General features: G+C 43.4%; 1 protein-coding gene across 5 annotated transcripts in view; it reads left to right on the top strand.

Moving 5' to 3' along the window:
- Positions 1-23,788, top strand: part of raph1b (Ras association (RalGDS/AF-6) and pleckstrin homology domains 1b) — a 38,736-nt gene that overhangs the window by 5,196 nt on the left and 9,752 nt on the right. For 2 of the 5 annotated variants that reach the window (XM_035998456.1, XM_035998455.1), the window contains exons 2-9: positions 5,373-5,461; positions 16,066-16,185; positions 16,498-16,603; positions 16,742-16,936; positions 17,876-18,303; positions 18,969-19,040; positions 19,615-19,689; positions 23,651-23,728. In XM_035998456.1, the coding sequence (XP_035854349.1) occupies positions 16,066-16,185; positions 16,498-16,603; positions 16,742-16,936; positions 17,876-18,303; positions 18,969-19,040; positions 19,615-19,689; positions 23,651-23,728 (1,074 nt within the window). In that variant the 5' untranslated portion in view covers positions 5,373-5,461. The remainder of the gene's footprint in view (positions 1-5,372; positions 5,462-16,065; positions 16,186-16,497; positions 16,604-16,741; positions 16,937-17,875; positions 18,304-18,968; positions 19,041-19,614; positions 19,690-23,650; positions 23,729-23,788) is intronic. The other 3 variants (XM_035998457.1, XM_035998458.1, XM_035998459.1) reach the window with 3 other exon arrangements.

The raw sequence follows: 23,788 nt of genomic DNA, 5'->3' as shown, positions 1-23,788 counted from the left end.
TGATTTAAGATGTAGATTTGAAAGAAGAATGTGGATTTATTTCCTACTTTGTGTATTGCTTGTTGCGCTATTTTGCACTCCTGATTGAATTAAACGGCCAGTTCTTTACAGCAGATCATGCGACGTGTTATAGCCTGGGATAAACATCAGCACAGCCAGTTCCTGTGTTGTCTCTTTTACCCGTCTGATCAGAGTTCAGCTAGTTCTCATGAAACCATAACAGCGGTTTGCGTGTCTGCGTGTTATGGGGCTGGATTGATGGGGTTTGTTTGCCTTTTTGCAGTCTCTGGTAACACTTACAGCCCATCATACAAACACAGATGTAAGCAAAATGAACTGCTGTTTTCCCTCACCTCCCTGTGAAATGCCTGCCGCTTGGCCCAAAATGTTTATGCTTTGTTAAGTTGCTTTCTAATCATTGACCTCCCGGTTACATTCCAGTCAAATCCAGAGGTCTGTTTTATTTACCACTTAGAATACACTAACAATTGTGGCATTATAAGACTATCAGAGAAAGTTAAGGATCCAGTTACAGTTATTATATAGACATTATAATGTCCTTAGATCAGCATTACATTGTTGTGGGGGTTGTCAAGTTTGTGTGTGGTTACAAAAGCAGCATTATGTGCCTGAATCATTTGGAACAAACAAATATATTGTCACGCATAGAAAATAGATTTAAGACCTGCTGAGCATGCACTGGATTTAAGTTGTCATCCTCCTTGAATTGTAGCAATTGTAAGGATTTTGTTAAACTACATACATACGCTGAATCGAAAACTCGTACATTATTTAAATGTTTCAACCGTTTCAAGTGTTTCTGCGTTCAGTTCAAAACACAAACTAGCACTACACCCACAAACTGGGGCTGAAATGGCTTGTTTTGCCATTAAATATGCAATGTAGCCTACTTTTCGCCCCCTCAGACTTTAACTACGCTCTCACCCATAATCATGAAAGTTACCCCAGCTCATGTCTGTTAGAAGTAGCTACGCTATCCAGGCAGTACTTCAGCATGCGGTGAATACTCGGGGAAGGGAAACCAGAGGGGGTTGGAAAGCAGCCCGCCCTTATCACATCTCCCGTTCATAACATCCCAAGGCAAGAGCCGCAAGGGTCACCACACATCGCAATGTCACTAGTGACTCCACAACCGAGCTGGCTGCCAAAACGACTTGGGGAAGTGGAAGAACACCTGTGAGGAAAAGGGTGAACAATTTAATTTGGTGAGAAGTATCAGATGGAGGATGCGGAGAGTGAGGTTTATGAGAACCAATAAAATGTTCTTCAGTGCGGCTGATGTCATGTGAAATACGACGGCTTGGAAACACTGAGGTCATTCTTCGTTTTCCTTGTGTCCTCTGCCAAATTCTGGAAGTCACACTTTTTTTTTCACAACACTTGGCTTCAAGCTAGTGCTCTGCATTTACTGTACAGCGTGATGTTGGCAGGCTGCTCCATTTTTCTTTTTTACACCAACATTCATGTAGGACACTGAAGGAATCTCGAGTTTCAGGCCTTGACCTACAACACTGAGAGAATCCAAGTAAAAACAGCCGTGCTTGCCGTGGTTGAAGCGGATTGACACATTTTTTTCTAGAGAATCCCTTGACAGTCACTCAAACCTGCATGCTTGATCTCACAAAGTAGCGCTGTGTGTGTGCTTGTGTGACTGCCTTTTGCCAAATCTCATTGACTCATACCCTGGCAGCTCTGCGAGTCAGCCCAAGCCTCTATTGAATGAGTCTCTGGGTTAAGTTAGTGGCTGAGTAGCTTGCTAATCTCTCTCTGCTCCGCTGATCTTCCCTCTCTAGTGATTCCTGATTATTTTGCCCCGCGTGCCACACAGGCAACTCTACTCAGTGACTGACTCAAGATCTGCCCCCAAATTTGGCACCATGACCGGCTTTGAGGCAATATGGGGAGGGTCACTTGGCGTATTTGAGGTCAGTCAGCTTGACCCTACACTGCTGTTCAGCGATTATTGGAAGGAAACAGTGCAAATGAGAAGTGAGTTTTCTGTTATTTAACCACAGCTGTAAGGAAGCTGTGCTAATGATGAGGTTTGAGAGTTGAACTGATTTATTTAGCAGTTAAATGAAACCAGTACAGTACAAAGGACTATTATGATCCAACACAAGAGGAACAGGTCCAAATGTAGACTAACACAAGAGGCATTAGATCATGTAACTCTGTATGTGTGTGTGTTACATTACCCATAAACCCCACTGGCAGCTAGCCAGCCAGTGGGACCTCCATCAGATCCCACTGGCCATCGTGGGAACATTCCTGACGCAGCAATATTCCATAATTCCCACCATGTGTGGTTTTTCCAGAGCAGAGTGCTCGCCTGCTGCACGGACCATGGAGAATCCCACTGAGGAGAGGAGATCAGCTCCTTGTAATCGCAACCAGACGTCACTGTGTGAGAGTGGGAATAGCACAAGTAGTGGAAGGTCAGTTCAATAACCCCCATCACCATGAGGTAAAGCTCATAAAGAGGGCAGGTTGTTTGTTTAGCCTCGCTCGTAAGTCACTTAAACTGAACAATCCAGTATTCACCAGCTGGCAGTCCGTTGAGGAACGCAGCCCCCCAATGCCGGTCATGTTGGTATCCGGTATTCAAATCCAAAATTGACAATAACTTTTGAAGTGATTTTTTTTATTTTTTTTTTTATTGAACTACTGAAGAGGTCAGACCATCCACAGAACAACCAGTGAAGCTTTGCGTTGCACTTGACTTGGTACATAAACACACTGATCAATACTAATGCACCTTCTCAGCAAAGATCGGCTTTGTAGCGAACCATCAATTATCTGACTGCTGCTTTACCTAAATGCCCTTACAAGAACGCTCAGGGTCACTGCTAAGGCCTTATCTTGTTCTGAAAGCAGACTAAGATGCCCCTGGGCGTTTCTGATCAATAAATCTCCCTTGGTCCAGCCATTGTTATACAGATTATTAGTGTATTAAGGCAGTGGTTCTCAACCTTTTCGAGTTGCGACCCCCCAGAATAATCAGGTTGGTCTTCACAACACTAAATACAACACATAAAGGGTACAAAACTCACACAGCATTTTAAGAACGATTCCCCAGTGTAAAATCACTTTATTCACTTCATTACATGTTACTTTATCTGATGGTGTTTATTGCATGATAACCATATAATCGTTCAAAAATGAAATCTTTGAATGAATAACATAACTGAAACTCAGTATGATGAGGATATGCTCTTTTGGGCCGACACAAGTGTCTAATGTACGCTGATCTGCTCAGTTAATATGGTGTGTCATCCTGAGTAACAAAGACTTAAGCTGTGTAGTTGCTTGTGTGTCATTTTTTTCTGTTCTTTAATGTCAGTTTGGCACTTGGATTCTGTTATGTGGTGTAAAGACCTCATTATAGAATATGTCTTTATATGGACAACTATTCTATCGCACAAATTGTCATCACAGGAAGTACTTCTCACAGTATGATTAGTAGAAGTCACATATTTGGGATTTGGCAGACATACAGTACCAACATACACTGGACACATGTATTGTGCGTTCAGCGCTGTCCGATGCCTGCCTGCTTACTCATTTGCTGTACTTCCCCTGCAACAGTCCTGTCTTTCTTTTCCTGCTGTGACATCATCAACACCCCTGCTCGCACAGTGCCCTGCCCTCCTTCCCACTTCCTGCCCTGACAGGAAATGAGCTGCCCCAAAGGATTACTGTTAATGGGGGAAGTGTGGGTGGACAAGGACACACCTGTGTCCACTACATAGGACCCTGTGTTTTCCCCTTGGTCTGTTGTTGAAGTGGGGCAACAATCTAGGCCACATAAAAACTGTTGAAACTAACTGTTGTAAGGGCAGTGATACACAGGGCATCATTTTGGGCAGTTGCATGTTTTCAGAGTGCCCAAGGAGTCTCCTGAGCATTCTTTATTACAGAATTTAGAGGGGAAACCAAGGAGGAAAATGTACCTATGTCATGTCCGGAATTGTTGATTTGAGTCTTTGACGATGAATGATTTTTTTTTTGTCCTCTCCATTTTTGTACAACCATTGCTTTTTGAACACAAGTTGGTAATGTTTGTCTGTGCATGGGCCGCAGGCCTGCCTTTGTTTTCAGCATTGGAGCAGCTGCCTGCCGGCCCCCGTGCTGTTGTGACTGGAGCAACTGTGTTCCCTGCAGCTGCACAGATCCATGTGTCACTGCCACACCTGTTCAATGGCCTTGTGTTGACTGAGTGATATCACACGTTAACTGTGTGCAAATTACACCAAAGAGATGGGGGAGGGTGGTGACCTGTAATCTGAGATGGCGATTGTGTGTTTTTGACACACAAATATGAATGACGTGCACATGCACAGACAAGCACACTAAAGTCATACTCTTCCTGACGTCCTGTTACAAGAAGTAACACACACGCACACACTTTCTGCCAAGAGAAGGGCCGCATGCTGTGGCTGAACAACAGTTGGTGTGTAGAAAAACGAAGGAACAGCTGAAGCCAGCAGGAATAGCTTCCTAGTAGATAGCCAAAACATCAGCTGCCTACCTCTCATACACATACACAGTTAATACACACTATGACCAAATCATAGCATTGATGTTTCCAGGCCAGCTCAGCATGTTACATGAACATGTTGTATGACATGGCTGGGTTATATTCCATAACCAGTCTATAATTCAGCATTTAGATTGTTTTAGATACAATAAGGTTAGGCTGGTATTAGTCAGCACTTGTGTGTGTATAAGTTGATGATTCGTAAAAATGTTTAACGCCTGTCAGCATTGTGGAGACTGGTGAGTCACAGTCAGTCCACAAGTAAGAGTTTTGACAAGGTTTGGGTTTCTACTCTGACTCATGATGTGAAATTATTAGCCTGCAGTGGTTACCACGCTTATTAAGTTGGCTGCGTGTGTGGCTCTGAATTTGACTTTGTAGTCAAAGAAGGGACTCTGTAGCTCAAATGTCACATTCTAAATCTCACAGTAATGATGAAGACAGTTTCTAATGAAGGGAGAACTGCGCTTGATTGCTTTCAGAGCTTTGCGATAAGTGTCTTTCTGGCTGTGCGTGTCATTTTTGTCTGTGCTTAGTTAAGTCTCTCGCTCAAGCACACTCCACAGTTAATCCTCTGCATTCTTGTGACAGTGAAATCGCTCTGCCTTCCTCTAGCTGCCTGCTGCCAGGTCTCTGAATTCTCCTGCAGTGCAGTGAGAATAAACGCAGTCGGATCTATAAGTTTGGAATTTCACAGACTAATGGCCTTGGATGAGGCGACCAAAGAAGGGATTGTGTTTTGCTACTATAGTCGCAAAAATAGACACTAAATCATATCTTATAGATTTTCTTCTTCCTTTTTTTTCATTTCCAGAGGATAAAAGCCCTGTCACAGAGTGGAGTGGAGTGGTGGTATCGTCTGACCTTTAACCTCAGTAGGAAGGAGAGAAAACCACTTCAGAGGTAAGAGTTCCTGTAAACTGGAGTGAGTAAATGGTGCCATTGCTACTTTCTGTGGGTAATAAATTCTGAGCAGAGGAAAAACAGTATTGACGTTGCTGCCAGTAAGCTTTGCAAAACTGATGCTTTCTTGCACAAATGCCACAAGGACTGTTATTTTTGACAAGCTGCTGTTGTAACAAGCTGCCAGAGATGTTATATTTAAGGTGGTCTCAAATGCTGGTTTTATTGCAGCGCCTCTGACATGCATGTCTGAGACATCATGTGCTCAAAGTAGCTATCATCTGTCATCTTAATGCTTTTACATTTTTCAGAGAGTCAGTCGACAGTGTGGATGGACAGTGTTTGTTAGGTGTTGTGAAAAGAAGTAAATCCAGAGCTGGGGGAAGAGTTGTAGGCTTCACCCCCTCCTTAAAACCTCCGTCAGAAGGCCTTGTAAATCAAAGCCAAATGAAAGAGGAGTCAAGCCTCTGAGGATGTTGTCAGGGGAGAGTCTTCCTCGCTGAAGGAGATAATTCCTGACTAAAGTAGAACCATGTGAGGGCGAACTGGGCTGTGGTCTGTAGTAAAGAGCTGCTCGTTACAGTGAGCCTTTATTCTCTCACTATCATAGATCTGCGTTGAATTTGCAACCCAGAGTCTCAGTGTTTCCACTTGTATTTATACAAGGGATGACGACAATGTCATTTTCTAGAGTGCCTTTATGACTGCGTGTGCAAAGCACACATGACCATCAAACCAGATTTTTGTCTTTTGTCTCTGTCACTGTCAAAATAAAATAAAAAAGCATCATAGTGGCTATAGGGAGTTATGGCTGATATAAGTGGCCAGGGGCAGAATAACAGTATACAAGACCCAGAGCATAAGCACATTATAAACCAAAGCAAAATAACTCCACAAATAAAATGGCATCCTGGTTGCTATTCTCCATGATATTTAGTTTGTTGTTGTTTAGGAAAACTAGCCAATTCAAATGTCCTTGAGGCATTTCGGTTGCAGTGGTGGTGTCCACATACTGTAGGTCAGGTAAACTTTATTGAGAAGACGCATAAGGAGTAAAAGATGAATCTGTTACTTGTAACCTTTCCTAATTTAAACCTAGACATGGCTTTTCCATTTGTGATGGCGGAATGAATTCTAAATGTTCCTATTCATGTTATAATAGGAACACAACTGGCTTGTCAGTTGGGAAATGCACGTCTGGACAAAGTATTAACGTGTCTAGAAAACACTAATGGGGGAGAATGTGAATGGACAAAGTCCCAGACACATACTGTGTAAAAAAAATAAATAAATAAATAAAGTGAGGATGTGGAAGGAAGCCTGGTTATAAACTGGGACCCCAGCAGTGATGGAGCCTGAGGCTGAGAGGAGGAAGCCTGCTCCCCTGGACTTAAACTGTTCCAGAGGAAGTCGGGATGCATATGTGTCAGAGAGTTGTGTGTGTTGTGTGTGTGTGTGTGTGTCATGTGGGCTGTCATGCAGAGATGCTTACTGACGTTGACACATTTAGCTGTCAATATTATTCGACATGTTCTTGCAAGGGCCATGGTTAATATGTCATTGTTCTATGCACCGAGCATTCTTAAAACAAACTGTCCTTGAAACGATCTTCCCTGCTGTTCCCGAAGATATGCAAGTTGCAACCACGAAGACTTCTGGGAAATGACAAGTGTGTGTGTGTGTGTGTGTGTGTGTGTGTGTGTGTGTGTGGATGGCAACATTGGCACGGCAGGAATGCTGGAGGTGGCGTGGCAGGAAACCGACTAGCTAGCACATTTCTTTGTGTCTGTTTGGATGAGCCACACAAACACACACTTGGACAACAGGAAGCTTTTCATCATTAGCCAATCAGTGGCCAGCTGCAAGGGTTGTGAGGTGAAGGACTGAGCAAAGGGGAGATGGGAAAAGTAGTAAGCTAACAGAGGAAAACATTCCCAGCTGCTTGTGGCATGAGTGCAGACGTATGTGTATTTTTCGTTGCTTTTAGGTGCAGCACATTGTACATGGCTGGCTTGTGGCAGTATGAATGTGTTGTCACCATCCATGCGTGTGTCTGGGGCATGTGTTGCTTGTGCAGTATGTTATACCTACTGTGCTTTGTATTCCCTAACAGGTGGCAGATGTAAATCTCATGTTCAGCTAGACCAAGCAGCTAAAGGATGATACAAAATTCTATCTGTGAACACCATAATTACTTTAAATATATCTAGAGAAGATGAGAGGGCAATGAACAAATATTGTTCTATACTGTTGGGAAGTACGAAAGAAATGTGATATAATAATAAATAGTTCTAGGTTGTATTGTTCCTACTGTTTTTTTTTTTTTATTATACTTTCATATTTTAGCCGGTATGATTGTGAAACAGGCCTGCATTGTATGTGGTATTTAAAAGGTCTATGTGAACCCTGCAGAAACCCTGATCTGAAGTGACACGGATATCAAAGAATTCAGTCTTTGGGGACATCCTGTTTTATTTTATCCAGTGTCCTAGATACACCCATTTATTTAGATAAATTACAGCAGGTTCTAAATGTTTCAGAGTTACACATTTAGCATTACTAAGCAACAATTTACATTACAGCATTGCAGCTCTTTTTACCTTTATGCTTTTAGCAGAGCAGTGGAGAACTTTTTTTAAGGAGTGCCCTTTTTAATGTCTGGCTAGTTCTTCTCAGCAGTCAGCCTCTGTTGTCTGCTGCTGCTGCTGCAGTGCTGCATCATGTTTAAAACTGTGTGTGTGAGCCCACTGCAGCAGACCACCTAAACCCTGAGCCCCTGTGTGTGTGTGTGTGTATATATATATATGTGTGTGTGTGTGTGTGTGTGTGTGTGTGTGTGTGTGTGTGTGTGTAACCCAATCTCCCGAGGGCAGGACGACTATTGATTTCACATTTGGACTGCTGCCCTGGAGGAAGGCAGGGAAGCTGACACATCCTTGGTGTGTTTGTGTGCAAGAGAGAGGGACACAAATACGACAAAAACGGAGACTTGCCCACTTGTGTGCTACTTAATCTGTGGACTGCGTTACATAAAGGTCAGCTGTTTTACCCAGCACAAACCACCTCTTATTTATTTCTTTTCCTACCATAACAAAGTATTGGGAAATTATGGCAATCCACGCAAACGTCATCTGAATGCGCTGTGGTTATATGAACAGGCAGATGGACACCCTACGAGCAGGGATGTGGAAGCATCACGTCAATATGTTGGTTGACGTGATGTTTTGAGGCCAAGCTCACACTGAAGCCTTGTGATAGTGGCATGTCTGTTTGCGGAGCACATCAACGTGGGGATGTGCATGTGTGTGTTGCCATGGCGATGGCTGCTCGAATAGATGCAGGGCAGCTGAAGTTTGGCTCGCTCTGATAATGGTGAGCTGTTGAGTCCTCACACCTACCACCCAGCAGTGTGACCATGCATTTTCATGCTCTCTCTCTTCCCTCGTCTCAGCTTTGCCTGTTTCTCTCTCTCTCTCTCTCTCTCTCTCTCTCTCTCTCTCTCTCTCTCTCTCTTTCGCTCTGTTTCCTCCCCCCCGACTCCCTCTCCATCTGTCCACCTCTGACATCCACCTCATCTTTCTCCCCTCTCTGTCCCCCATCCCTTTCTCTGCCCCTCCTTCCTAATTGGCTGTATAAGCCAGAGTGTCTCACTGTGTCACGCTGTGCTTGAGTGAGCTCGTATGTGTTTGTGGATCTATATGTGTGTGTTTGTATGCGAGCTCCTCCTCTACTTGCAAGCTGTCGGTCGTGCTTGACTAATGACACAGGAGCAATTGTTTTGGCCATCAGGGCCTCCCGTTTATTCACAACCTAATAGCCGGCACCCTCCCTCCATTATTGTACCCATTCATCATTTCCTCCATCACTCCCCCCACTTCCTCGCTGGCCTGTTACTCATCTCTCTTCCCCCATCAGTTGTTCCCCTAAATGCTCTCCCTCCTCTTTTATGTGAAGTTTGGCAAGTTTTGGCCAATGATTTATTTATTTCTATAAGGCAGAATTGTCTGAACATTAGTGCACATTTACATTAAAGCTACCCTGCTTCGGGAATAGGGGGTGGGCGATATTGTCTTAAAATAATATCATATCCCTAAGGGTATTTTTTGATACCAATATTCATGACAATTCTAGAGCTAGACTCACTATTTAGCTCTGGCATTCAGTGAATATACAAGGAGAAATCCACTGGAGAGGAGGTAGAGAAAGCAGCCACTGACACAAGCCTCAATTGACCAAAATCCAGTGCAGTCACAAGATACATATTTACATTCCGTTTTCTTGATTTTAAGTGTAAGGGTTGATGGATAATTGGTACATCAAAGTGGTAAAGCACAGTACTCATTATGAAGATCTCCAATCAGCCATTGATGGTATGTAGAGTTAATACAGGTAGACTTCTTGCCACAGGCGTATCTTGTTGCATTAACACAATATTTTTTCATCTTTAATCTTTAAAACTGCATCCACCCTACATTTTCCATTCATCGAGGATGCACACACACACACACACACACACAGTGTTATGTCATTTTTCACTACAGGTCAGTTGACAAGCCAACCGCACCCAGTTTAACTTTGGACAGTAGCCGACTAACCTTCGAAGAGTTCTTTTACTGACGCTGCTAGCTACAGCTTTTAGCCACATTTCCTCTTTCCACTTTTAACTTTCATAAGGTCTGTTTAACACAGTGACGTTGGTTTCTGGTCTCCTTTGCTCCTCTCCTGGTGTATCGTCTGTACATGAAGGAGGGAGTCTACCAGGAAAAAAGGCGAGAGTGGGAAGAAAGTGAGCAAAATAAACACATTCTGCGCTGCAAACATGAGCCTGGAACTAACCATTATTACATGCTTGCACATGTAGAATGAGATTGTATCTGTTTTATGTCTCATAGGCAGTGAAACCAAACATCTGCCACACTGTCAAGTGTGTATTGCCTTTAAACGGTTTCACTATGACACAGGACGTCATTAAAGATATCTTGACACTTGGTGTGTGTGTGTGTGTGTGTGTGTGTGTGTGTGTGTGTGTGTGTGTGTGTGTGTGTGTGTGTGTGTGTGTGTGTGTGTGTGTGTGTGTGTGTGTGTGTGTTTTATGGGTTGAGTTTATAGGCTATGCGGGCTATGATAACAATCAGACACATGTATGTGCAAGAGGTGATTCATAGTCTGTCAGGCCAGAGGTGCTGTACGCACGAGATGATGGGTTGACATGAGAGAGAGAGAATGGAAAAAGTTCAGGAGGAGAGAGAGAGGAGGTGAAATGTATGTGGTTTTTGTATTTGAGAGTACAGCAGATGGTGAGTTGAGTGTTGGTTATATATCTCTTACATATGGAAACACATATACCATCAATTTGTTGACCATTCAGTTTTTAAAAGTTATTTTATGTAATGTTAAGGGGAAGATTTGAATATATCATAATGTTATGTAAACACATGATATAGAAAAGCATTAATGTAACGTAAGTTTATGTTTACTGGTGGTGTTTAATGGTTTTCAAATTAGCTGCTTCTTCGGGAACAACTAGTCTTACAATTACTGGATTTGTTAGTCACCAAGGAAATAACGTGAAAATATGCATGTGCTTGTATTTACATATCTTTACACAACAGTACTGGGACACAGCAGCTTTGCTATAAAAGATATATTGTGTAGCTAGGGTGGGCCTGGTAGTTTCTTACTCAATGTTTACTCAATTTCTTACTCTTTCTTACTTAATGACATGCATTGAAAATGGCCCTTCAAAAATGCATAATCACACCACTACTCCTCAAAATCATGCTCCAGTCACTCTTACTGTTTCTCACGCACAATTTCCCCAGAGTCAATCAGCAGCATGTAGAGTATGGGGGCACACATTGGTAGCCACATTGTAGCCAGGCTGGCCTGCTGGATGTCTGGAGCTATTCCTAGCCATGGGTATACTAAATGTTTTACTTGTTCCCTTTGTTTGAGCTTTGTCTGCATCTTGCCCCCGGAGACTCTTGTCAGTGTGAGCGTTTGTGTCCCACTAAACTCTCAAGAATTCCCACTCTATATATGCAGCCAAGCACCATGGCTCTGTGCTCATGCCTCATAAGAGTTCACTGAGTTTCTATAGCTGCCATGCTGTTTTCTTTTTCTAGCCCCATGCGTAGTCCTTTCCAGTCCATTCTTTTTTCTCAAATTTGCCTTACTTTAGTGGAATTATATGATATGTTGATAATATTTTGTAGAAGAGAGGTGTCAGACATGCTCAGACATTGCTTAAAGTTATTTATATAAAGATAATTTGAGAGGAAATAGCTGTGAGGACATGGTGGCTTTGGAAGTTTGTGTGTAATTCTCAGTTTTTTTCCGAGGCGGAGATGATGAGAGCCAAAGGGCTGATGCTTGGTTTCAGTAACCTCCAAAGTTGTCATTGCAACATTACAACACACACACACACACACACACACACACACACACACACACACACACACACACACACACAGTGTTGAGTATTCAGTCCAAAAATAGTCTATTTAGAAGTGCTTGATGGAAACATCTATTCAGTCGTCATCACAGCGGGGGCTATTGGCCACAATAGTAGTGTTACACAGCTAAGGTCATGTTCCACATCCCAGCCCTCCTATTTCCTGTGTGATTGAAATATGAAAGTAACTCCAATGTCTGAAGCAATTCATCATGTGAATGGCAACTGGGAACAGAACAGGTGGTGCTGAAACAGGCGGTGGATGGCTTTGGCATTTTGGAAGGGGCCTTTTTTCTTGTTTTCTTGTATTTTCAGATTGTATAGATTTAGCAATTTGTTTTTTTAAAAGTAATTATATTTAGTCTAATAAACATTTAAATAAACAGAAGAAACCATACTTAATACCCAAAGTACTACTCCTCTAGCTTGTATGCTGGATTGTAAAAAGTTGTGGTTGTCCATCCCAGATTAGTGTGAACCAAATGAACAACAGTCCTCTGTTTTTACCATGAAAACTAGATTAAGAAGGAAGCCATGAAGACCTAATCTGACCTATGATGTCATGTTGCACTCTCCCTTTGTCTGTCTGTCACACCCAAATACACAGCCAATAATACCATATTCAGTAGCATCCCAGTTGTCTAAGAGTTCGTTGTTAGGAGTAGGAACTGTGGAAAACTATTCTAGACGACACTGTTCTGCTCTTTGTAGAGCAACTTAACATCTCGTCTTCGTACCGAACCCCTTTTCCATTCCTCTTGACACTCTGATATGATCGACTTGGTCTAAAGATAGACATGTCCTCCTCCTCCTCCTCCAGCTCTTCATCCTCCTCAGCACCGGATGCTTTGCTGTGTTTTCTTTGATTTAGTGCGATTCTTTTTCCCAGAACACACGTTTCATCTTCCCTTCCCTTCACTCCTCATCTCCCGTTGGCCGGCACTGCAGCATCAGCGGGAAGTGTTAATATGGGACGGGGGGAGGCTGCAGAGAGAGACTCCACTGGGCAGATCTTTTGACCTTTAACCTTTCACCCTGGACATCTAAGCCACCCAGCGGTCACAGACAGATGAGTGCTGGTCATGCTCATACTAGATGGAGGGACTGTCGGTATCAGGAGGAAAAAAAGGCCAAGGCTGTGTTTGGTTTGCGATGAAGCTTGTAGTAGAGTACACACACACACACACACACACACACACACACACACACACACACACACACACACACACACACACACACACACACACACACAGCTTCCTCCCATCCCTGTTCCTCTCATAGGTCATGCTCCATAAGCATAAAAGCAGGGCCTCAGGTGGTAATTCACTTAAACCTGCAGCATCGTCTGCCATTGAAGCCATGATGACAACCGCAGAGCTATTTTCAAAGTGTTCTTTGTTTTTGTGTGTGTGCATCATTTTCTCTTTTTTTGTGTGTTTTTGTTTTTATACTTCTTGCAGACACATTGAATATGTACCTACAGTATGTGTATATTTCTGTGTGTATTTAAGTATGAAGTGAAGGCCCGCTGGCTAATTGCTGTTTAAACACAGCTGTTAAAAAGTGTCCTGCAGTTCGTCTCATTTCTTCCTGGTGTATTTACATATGAAAGCACCTCAGAGAGTATTGGCAAATGCAATGTAAGCTCATTTGATTCTAGCCTTGTACTCTTCCTGTCTGCGTCCAGCTAGCCATGATGTCATGCCTTAATGTGAGGAAAACTGGATTCTTTTCATACTGGGGAATCCCCAAATAGAGATGTCTGTGACCAAATGGCCCCATATGGAGCCAGATTCGAGGGTAACCACATAGACAAATGATTCTTTGTTGGTGGTACGGTGCCATGTAATTAAAGTAAAGCGATATTAAACTGTTGTATACTTTGGTTATTTTCTGGTAAACCACTGGGTCGTCCTAAAAGACAGGTAACTCACGTCCTCAATAAGTGGCACAGATAAACCGAAGGACAGCTGGAGTTTCCTGCGAAGAAACAGGCCATGAGGGGAATCAGGAATTCTGCACATCCTGGCCATTTCCTGTTCTGACTCCCACACACAGTCATGAGCGCATGGATATAATTTCACACACACACCCACACGCACTTGGTGGACTTGTTTTTGTTTACATACTTAGGACTCCATCTTTGTCGACAAGATGACAAGTCCATGTTCCTCATGTGTTTGATATGTGTACCAAAACAGGAAACTATCCATCGTCAACACTGTAATGCGTAATACACACGCACACGCACACACACAGAGCAGTGGCAGCTCTGGCTTGTAGTGCCAGCTGTAGCGACACAAAGGCGTGGATGGGAGATTGGGTGAGTATATTTTGCACAGGCACTGCATACAGTTACTTTAAGGAGCAGAACACGTGTGCTGTCTGGAATGTGACAGCTTCTGATGTGAAACAAGCGCCCCTCAACTTGTGTGTGTGTGTGTGTGTGTGTGTGTGTGTGTGTTCAGCTGACCGATTTTCAATGGTGTTGCTATCATATTCCTCTTTGCTTTGCCAAACGCAGCCTGTTTTATTGCCTCTCACCTACTACCTTTTTTTATAACCTGCTTTTATTACCTTCTAACAACAAAGCATGCTTTTCAGATTGCTCTCAAGTACTTTGTGTAACCACAAAGGGTTAGACTCACAAAAACAAACGCATACATGAAGCCACACATTTTGCTGGATCAAAAGAACAGGGGTCAACGGAGGGGTTAATCCTGGTTTGGTACAGTCCCCACTAGTGACTGACACCATACAGCGTGGTTAACGGGAAGGAATGACACCCCCTGAAAACATCAATGAGATTACTCGGAACTATTCCATCTGATTGGACTGTATTGGGTGGCACTGGGCTGTACCAGGACCCCTTAAGGGGACGAGTACCTTGTCACGTTGTACTGTCTGATTTAGTTTATTGACTATCCAAGCATCCCAGACGTGACTCCTTCCACTTGACAATCCTATCGTCAGATTAGACAACATTCTTCCTCAGTGTACATTGGCATTCATGGGTGTTTATTAATTCCACAGGTTGGGTAATATCAGATTGTCTAAACAGTTTGACAGCCCAGCTGACCTAGAAATGATATGAAGGAACAGGAAGGGACGTCAGCTCACATTTATTGATGTTACGTATTGTTACACGCTGTAGAATGAACAAGTCTTATCTGCTATGCTGTGTCTCCTTGATTTTCATGTTTTGATTTAGCACTTTGTCTACTGACAAATGTCCTTGTATATACTGGAAAGGGTTGGGTAGTTTGCTGTTGTCAGTGCCATTTCATTTTAACTCAATACTAGAAGGCTAGACACAGAATTGTATCTGCAGTGTCTGGTCAGTGTTAGTGTTATTTTACCTCTGTAGTATCAATATTAAGATGCTTTTCGGAGACCATCACCTGTTCTGTTGCGTAGCCAGATATAAGCTGCTGGAAATTAGTCAACAAGCCACACAGCTGCATTTGCAGTAACACCACTTCTCTTTGTTTCCAGTAGAGGGAGCTCTGTCATCACCTTTTGACAGGACACAGCTGGGCTCTCATAACCAGCTTGCTGCGCCTTCCTTCAGCCACACTGGCCCATATAGCCATTAATACCACCTGCTAGTGTTGTTAAGTGAGGTTTGATTGATATGTTCTCCATGGGTGCGCCACTGGTATAATGATTCACTGCAGGTTTTATAGATCCTAAAAGCGCTCAGCACAATTTAGGTGATATTGATATTGATATTAGGTGGTTCTGCTCCTGAATGGTGGTCTTCCATCAGCATCTCTCTCTCTCTCTCTCTCTCTCTCTCTCTCTCTCTCTCTCTCTCTCTCTCTCTCTCTCTCTCTCTCTCTCTCTCTCTCTCTCTCGGACCCTTAGCTGGAATAGAGGTGTTGGGTGTGTCAGCGGTGGACCGCACACAAGACACTGCTGGGCATTCTACTGATTAGACTGCACAGGGTACCTGCTAGGGGCCCATGAGCGGTTGTCATGGCAACAGGCAGTAAGGTTGGCATGAGCTGAGCTGAAGGTTTTTCCCTCCTCTTTTATATCATTCTTGCTATGTGGGCGTGATCTGATAATGTGTGAATTTGTGTACATGTGTGGAATCATCTGACAATTTCTCCTCTGTGTGCGTGTGTCTCTGTGTGTGTCTGTGTAGATGGAGCAGGTGTCAGATGATGAGTTGGACCATGGAGCCGAGGAGGACAGCGACAAGGAGGACCAGGACCTGGACAAGATGTTCGGTGCTTGGCTTGGCGAGCTGGACAAGCTTACACAGGTTAACAACACACGTTGTGAGAAAGAGAGGGTGGTTAGTTACATAGATACAGACTCACACAGGTAGAAGAGCAGAGAGAAAGAGCTGTATCCATAGCAACCTTTACACTGCTAATCCTATACTGTATCCTAGCAACTCCCCTCCCACCACCACTTTGTAGTGTGTGTGTGTGTGTGTGTGTGTGTGTGAGAGAGTGAGACTACACTATCAGGCAGACATGGTTGCTTAGATCCTGTGCTTTGACTGTATTGTGTGTGGTTTTTGCATATGTGCGCCTCATGCTTTGTTTGTGTGTTTGTGTGCGCTCTGTAGAGTCTGGATGATGGCAGGCCTCAGAAACCACTGCAGAAGCCTCCTCTCAGGCAGGAGACGAACATGGCCAACTTCTCCTACCGCTTCTCAATGTATAACATCAACGGTGAGACCTCACTCATCTCACACACAGTGTCCAGATCAGTATGATAACAGTACAGAGCCCAAAAAGATCAGATAATCGAAATCATGAAACTCCTCCCCCCCTCTGCTGTCCTTTATCGTTTATCTTTGCTCCCTGCAGAGGCGTTGAACCAGGGCGACACAGTGGACCTGGATGCCCTGATGGCTGACCTGTGCTCCATTGAACAGGAGCTCAATACCATTTCCAAACCAAACTCTGCGTCTCGTGGCCAGAACAAAGGCCAGCAGCGAGCCCCGGGGGGGCGCAGTGCCAGCACCAAGCACACAGGCACCAGTGGAGGAGGAAGCAGCGGAGGTAGTCTTGCTGAATAATGTTTATTTATGACGGTTCATGTAGTATTTAACAACAAAACTAATTCCAAAAGAGTAATGTAATCTTAAACAAATAAGCCTGTTGTACGAACCCTCTGCCATACTCTTAGTATTTTACATAGCGTCCCACATTTTTGGGATTTGGACTTCCTATACAACACAAAGGAGGCATGCTTTATGGGAAAAACAGGAAGATGTCACTCTTCTCATGATGTTTCTGTTGGTGGAAAAACTCACTTCCAACATGTTTGTCCTTTTTACTAAAGCTTAAGAGAAAACAAACACATGCAGAGTAATCATAAAAAGGGGGAAAGGGAGACAATTAGCAGCATCCTGTTTGCAACAGGGAAATGTAGTCTTTAGCATACACAAGCAATACCACTGGTCACTTGGCTTGCTGTGGTCTCATTTTGTTAATGGTAATCACATCCTCGCCTAATTTATGTGATTATATTGTATACATATTAATGTTTAAAAATGCTACATGTAGCACCTGAAAGCCAACTGGAATGTGTCATGAAAGCAGTGTAATGTTACCAAATGTAGATGTTTATTGCCATTACAGGGCCGTACAAGTACATTGGAATTTTTGTGCATTGCTCTTAGAGTCAGTTCTACAAAAAAAAAAGAAATACAATTTAAGAAAATACAATGAAAATATAAAGTTATATAAATATCAAAATTTAAATAAAATATAAAGTAGAAGAACATTATCAAGAGAAAACAGTTGTACGATAAATAAAGTTATAATTGCAAAAGTGCCCCGGAAACATGCACTTTATAAAAAACTGCTTATTGTTGTACCTGAGATTTTTTGAAGTGTATTCATTTCACAATCCATTTCACATTTAAAAAGCAGTCCATCTACACCTCCATTGCTTCTTCCATCTGAGCTGTGTTTAAACTTTGAACTCCCCAACAGGAAGCACCAGTAGCAGTACCCGGGCATCGCCGGCCAACACCGTACGAGGCGGCAGCGTCAACACCCGCCCCACGGCTTCCAACATCTCCCTGGATGACATCACCTCTCAGCTGGAGAAGGCCTCTCTCAGCATGGATGAAGCGGCACGTCAGACCTCTTCCTCTTCCTCCTCCTCCTCGTCTTCTTTCTCCTCCACCACACTGCGGCGGCCCTCGTCGGGGTCGTCAGGCGGCGGGCAGCACAGGAGGACGGGCTCAGTGGGCACAGTCAGCGAGCGGGAGGCTCCATCCCAGCGGTCCAGTGTAAACTCAGCGTGTGCCTCAGCATCCAGCATGGACTCCCTGGACATTGATAAAGTGATGACGGGTGGAGAGGTGGAAGGCCAGAGCAGCCCGAGCACACAAGGACAAAACCAGACCAGCACAGAGGTATGGCTGACACTAAAATACACACAGAAAAACACACACCAATGACATCCAGGAGCTAGACGTAGTATTATTAGCTAATGAGAGTGTGTGAGCCACAGCGTGAAACACTGTGTGTACATTTCCACATGTAATAGTAAGGTAAGCTCTGCATGTTTAACCACACAGCATGACGTTTGGAAGCAACTGCATGAAGTGTATTAAGAGTCAATCCACAATACGGCCCGTGTATTGTGCATTGGATGGTGTGTGTTAATGAATACATTGTGATCTCCTATAAGGCTCCCTAAGTGTGGATTACAATGTTCACATCTACCATTTCTCAATTCCTTTGTTCACTCACCAATCATCTTTGGCTCTCTAACAAAAGCCAAATATCCTCTAAAGTCTTAGAGGAGTTTAGCATGTTTCAGAAAAGGCCGAAGCTAACATAATAAAACAGATATGTACGTTTAGGTGTCGTGTAGGAGAGGTCAAACGCTAGAGAAAGGAGGAGAGGAAAACCGTGACAGTGAGATAGTAATTCAGTTTAGAAGAAAAAGTTTAAACGGTATCATGCATGTCCCCTGTCCCCCTGCATGTCATCATATTATCTGTGTTTGCATCCTGTCCTATATCTTGTGGTCCCTATCCACACACACCTTGCCTGCACCTCCTGATTTTCCCAGCATGTCACACTGCGGCGGGCCAGACGGCAGCTTGACTTTACCTCACGAGAGGGTGAAGTGGATCGGGCCACTGTAAGTGTGTGCGTGTGTGAGAGAGCTTGCATGTGTGCATGCATGCATTTAGGCATTTACCCATGTAAGGCTGCAGGTTAGAGTGTGATAAAAATGTACAGTTACAATTTTAGTTACATTTTAATTGGCTAAATAATTTCCACTGTAGGGTTCAGCCGGTGGTTTCTGTGTAATGCATGCACATGTAACCATAAGTATAAAAATATGTATGGTGTGAAAGAGACATTGTGTGTATGTTTATGAAAGTAGCTGTACTGTAGACTATTGGTTTTGTAGCCAGCCAGAATGCACCGTATACTGTGTTCACACACTCCAATTCATGGCAGTCATGTTTGCTCTGTACATCATCTACAGTACTTCTCACAACCATTGCTTCTTTACCCACAGCTGCAGCTAATGACAACCACAACTGCTGTGTGCGCTCCATTTTTGGAAACCTCTCGCTTCCACGCTTCTTTATACAAAAAGATCAAAACACCTGCGATTAATAAGCCTCCCAAGAATCATCTGGCGCTGACTTTTCTATATTTTGTCTGTTCCCTCCGCTCTCCTTGTTATCCTCTCTTCACCCAAGCACTCCTATCTGGACCGAGAAACCTCGCTCATTCTGAAAAGCATAGCAGGAAAGCCTTCTCACCTCCTGACCAAGGTGACTTCCTCATACACTCACTTCGTGGGTTTCTCTCTCTCTCTCTCTCTCTCTCTCTCTCTCTCTCTCTCTCTCTCTCTCTCTCTCTCTCTCTCTCTCTCTCTCTCTCTCTCTCTCGTGTGTCTGTGTGTGCACTGCTCCTCTCTTCTGCCCTGCATGTCTTGGAAAAATCCATGCTCAGAAAACAGCTGCTGGACATCAGACCAACTTATTTATTTTACTTGAAAAATTATAGTAAAAAAAGTATTCTTGGAAATTTAGGAATGCACAACTCAAGAGAAATACATGAGGCGAATTGAGAGAAATTGGGCAGGCCAAAAAATAAATTTTCAAGACCGTATCACAAGAAATGACATTTTAATATCTAACAGGATAAGGGTATATGTTTATCTGTGTAAAATGGATTTTTTTCCCTTACGTCATATTTAACATTTACCCTGCACATACTGTACTATGGTTATAGATTGAATACACTTGATTGTTTTGTCCTACTTGCTTCTTGCCATCTGTCACTGGCATGTGCTATTTTGTCTATGGGTCTCTATTTCCCTTCATGTTTCCTCTTTCTCCATGTAGCTGGCTTTTGATTTGCACTGTTTATGAAATGTTATTGGAGCTCCATTGATTAAGTTGATTAGTTAGTCAACAGACAAGACCCCTGTAACAGTTTTGATTTATCAGTCGTAAACTCTGACCGTTTGTGAGGCTCCAGCTTGTCCAATGTGAAGATTTGCTGCTTTTCTCAGTTTTTGTATCAGAAGTGGAATATCTTTGGGGTTTGGTGTGCTTGGTCAGACAAAACAAAGACAAAAAGGTTATTTATTTACTTAGCAAACAGTAGTTTTATCAACAACAAAATATTAACTTAAGGTCTACTTAAAAGCTTTTTCTTTCGATTTTAATCACATCTCAAACTTTTTTGAGTTGTGAAAGACTGAGGACCTTGAGTTAGCACTTTATGACATTATTTAGACTAAACAAACAATCTTTCAAATAATAACAAGTTGCAGCCTTATATTTTATCTCAAATCCGTGCGTTTATGTGTATCATGCTTGAATTTGTGTTGACTTGGGAACCCTCTGGGCTCCACTGTTTTAATATACAGTATAACAACTAACATCTGTTTATCCATTATGTGTCGGTCCTCCTAAGTTCCCATCTCTCCCAAATTATTGTAAACCTCTCGGCAGCCGTCTGTATTCGCAGCAGATGTATTGGTTGCAGCCCTGGCTCCCGTGCAAAGCTTATGCCGATCAGATGTGTGCAGATTTATGGTTCAAAGTTGGCCGCTGTTGATTTAGATTTATCTGACCATCGCTAAACGACACAGCCAAGTGTAAAGCAGAGGATTTCAACAGAGGTAGACGATGCAGTTTATTAAATCCTATTGAGATTTAATATACCAAGAGCATTTACTGAATATGAGACAAACCACAAATTATGGGTCTGGAAAACTCAAGAATGATTTAGATTTTTTTTTTCTCCAGGATTTTAGAAGTCTCTTCAAAAAGCTTCAAAACAAAAGACAGACTTGTACAATTCATATAAGAGTAAACTGAAAGATCTCCATTAGCGGTCATTGGCATTGAATTGTAGATTTCTATCCAAAACCCTTTCAGTTATCTCCATTTATTTGAACATAATGGATGCCAACAGTGAAGCTGGCTGACTCTGTGTGTTGTATCCACACAATTCATCTGCTCTCACATTTTACAGCCAAACTCTTGGAGGGGCAGTTACTTTATCTCTTACCATTACAAAACAATGGAATTAATTCAGTGTTTCAAGGCTGTAGGTTTGTGGCATATCGGCTCTCAGTTTGTGCGGAAAGCATTTGAAAGGCTTTAAAAAAAAGTGGGGAAAGGATGGATCGCCTGTGGCGTACAGACTGTGAGGGAGTTCATGTGTTAGTGTTACACTTTTCACCAGAGAATGGGAGAGAGGGAGCCCAGATCCCCCGGACTCACACATTTTCTCCCTCTCAAATCAGAATACAGAATGAGCGCGGTATGTTTGGGAACAAGCGTAGAGAGAGCGAGAGAGTGGAGAGACATCAAAGGGTGAGGGTGCCAAGATTCTTCTTTTTCTTTTTTTTCAGGCTAGGCAGAAGAGCCTTTTTACAATTGGCTCTGGTGTGGCTGAGTGTGAAAGTGGAAGGGAAAATGCCTGTGGAATAGGAATCAGATTAATGTCTAATAAAAAAGCAGGGTGTAGGAGTCATGTGGAGAAGGAATAATGGAGGGGAGAGGGAGTTACGCTGACAATTACGGGGCTAAACCTTAAGTGTGACTCAGATTGACTCTGGACTGTAATCTGCACATTCCTCGTGACCTCTCCTCTCTCCCTGTTTCTCTTACTCACACTCGCGCTCACACTTGGCTGACTAAAAGCCTGCCACTATGTGTTGGCCAAACACGGTGTTGGCTTTATTGCATTAATGTGTATGGGCCCTGGAGCTAGTCATGTGGAAAAGGTAGTCTGGGTCAAGGAGGGGGGTACTTGAGATAAGAGGCTTGGGGAGAGGTTGTCCCTGACCCCCCTCACCCCTTCTCTTTAAACACATGCATGTGTACACACACAAGACTTCAAATATTCAGCACCTGGGCTTCTCATTCCCCTAAATTACCACTCTCCATCGTTGTCACTGCCGTTTAGCTCCGGGGCCAGTGTCAGTCACGGTCTCCCCGCTCGTCCAGGGGAAAGAAGGTCTTGCAATCGGGGCTCGCTGGTTGGCTGACCGCTTACTCTATTTTTGTGGGGATTATGCTCCATTGATTGGGTACGCAGCCAAAACCCTGCATCTGTTATAAAGAGAGAGAGAGAGAGAGAGAGAGTGGGGGGAAGAGAGTGATGGAGAGTGGGGAGGAAGCAGGAAGAGAGAGTTGCAGGGTAGAAGGGGGAGGGGCATCGTCCTCCCTACTGTCTCATTTGGGCTTTTAGTCAAGTTAGGCTCATCTCGGGGCGCACGTCTGCGTGTCCGTGAACCTGCGCTGTCACAGTCTCTGCTCAGCACAGCCTCTGCTATCTCATCTGCTGTCGTCTTTTGAGTGATGGAAGATGTGGATGCACGGCTGAATTTCCCCCACTGAGGTTCATTGTGGAATAACTTTTTATATGCCAGTAGCTGACTAGGAAAGGTGGCCAGTGGACTAAAATTATTATTTTTGTTTGGTTTCTTGCAATGTAAAGACAACTGAGTAAGAAAGAGGTGTTTGTTATGGTTTATGCATTAATTATGGATGAATCTGGATATATTTTTCATTTTTGCCCTTGAGACCTGAATATGATCTTTGCTGGAGCTCATTGTACCTTTTTGAGTGGAGGGCACAGAGGCTTTCTGAACTGATCCTACACTTATCCGCAGCCTCTCGCCCTTTGGGGATCGTCTACCATTGTTTCCCTTCTGCTGTATAGCAACATCAAAGGAAACCCGCTGCATATGAATCCGATATGGAACCATAGACCGCAAATGGAGCGCCATATTTAAGGGGATCACTGGACCAATGTCACAGTAGCAGCGATTTAGCATCATGGTTGTTTAGTTGTGTTTGATCGTATATTCACACACAAGTGATAAAACACACCCGCTCACACACTTGGAAGCATACACAACCTGCGCAATGGAGATGATGGCATCTTGCTGGAGGGGGCAGGTAAGCAAACCCAATGCATGGAAATACTGGATTTCGTTTTGCACATGACACCATGCGCCATCATGCCAAAGGCTTGGGCATTTAAATGGTTTAGAAGGCTGCTTACTATTTAATGAAGTTGTGTGTGTGTGTGTGTGTGTGCACGACGTCTTGTTCGTACCAGAGGAATAATGAAAGACATGAGTGAAGAGGATGAGGCAAGGCTAGGAAATCAGAAACCCTTTTTGGTTTTTGTCAGGGTTTTCAATGTGTGGTTTTGTTATGTGAATGATAAGCGTATTAACCATGGTCCTGCATCTCCATCTAGGAGGAGCAAGCTGCCAAATTGAAGGCAGAGAAGATCCGAGTCGCCCTGGAAAAAATCAAGGAGGCACAGGTCAAAAAGGTAGGGCCACCTTCTTTTCTTTTTGTACACACTCTCACTTACTGACTCAGTTTCATTTTT

Source organism: Sander lucioperca, chromosome 24 (assembly GCF_008315115.2).
Source record: "Sander lucioperca isolate FBNREF2018 chromosome 24, SLUC_FBN_1.2, whole genome shotgun sequence".
Taxonomy (NCBI): domain Eukaryota; kingdom Metazoa; phylum Chordata; class Actinopteri; order Perciformes; family Percidae; genus Sander; species Sander lucioperca.
The sequence above is the reverse complement of the archived record's forward strand: the minus strand, read 5'-3'. Positions and strand labels throughout refer to the sequence as shown.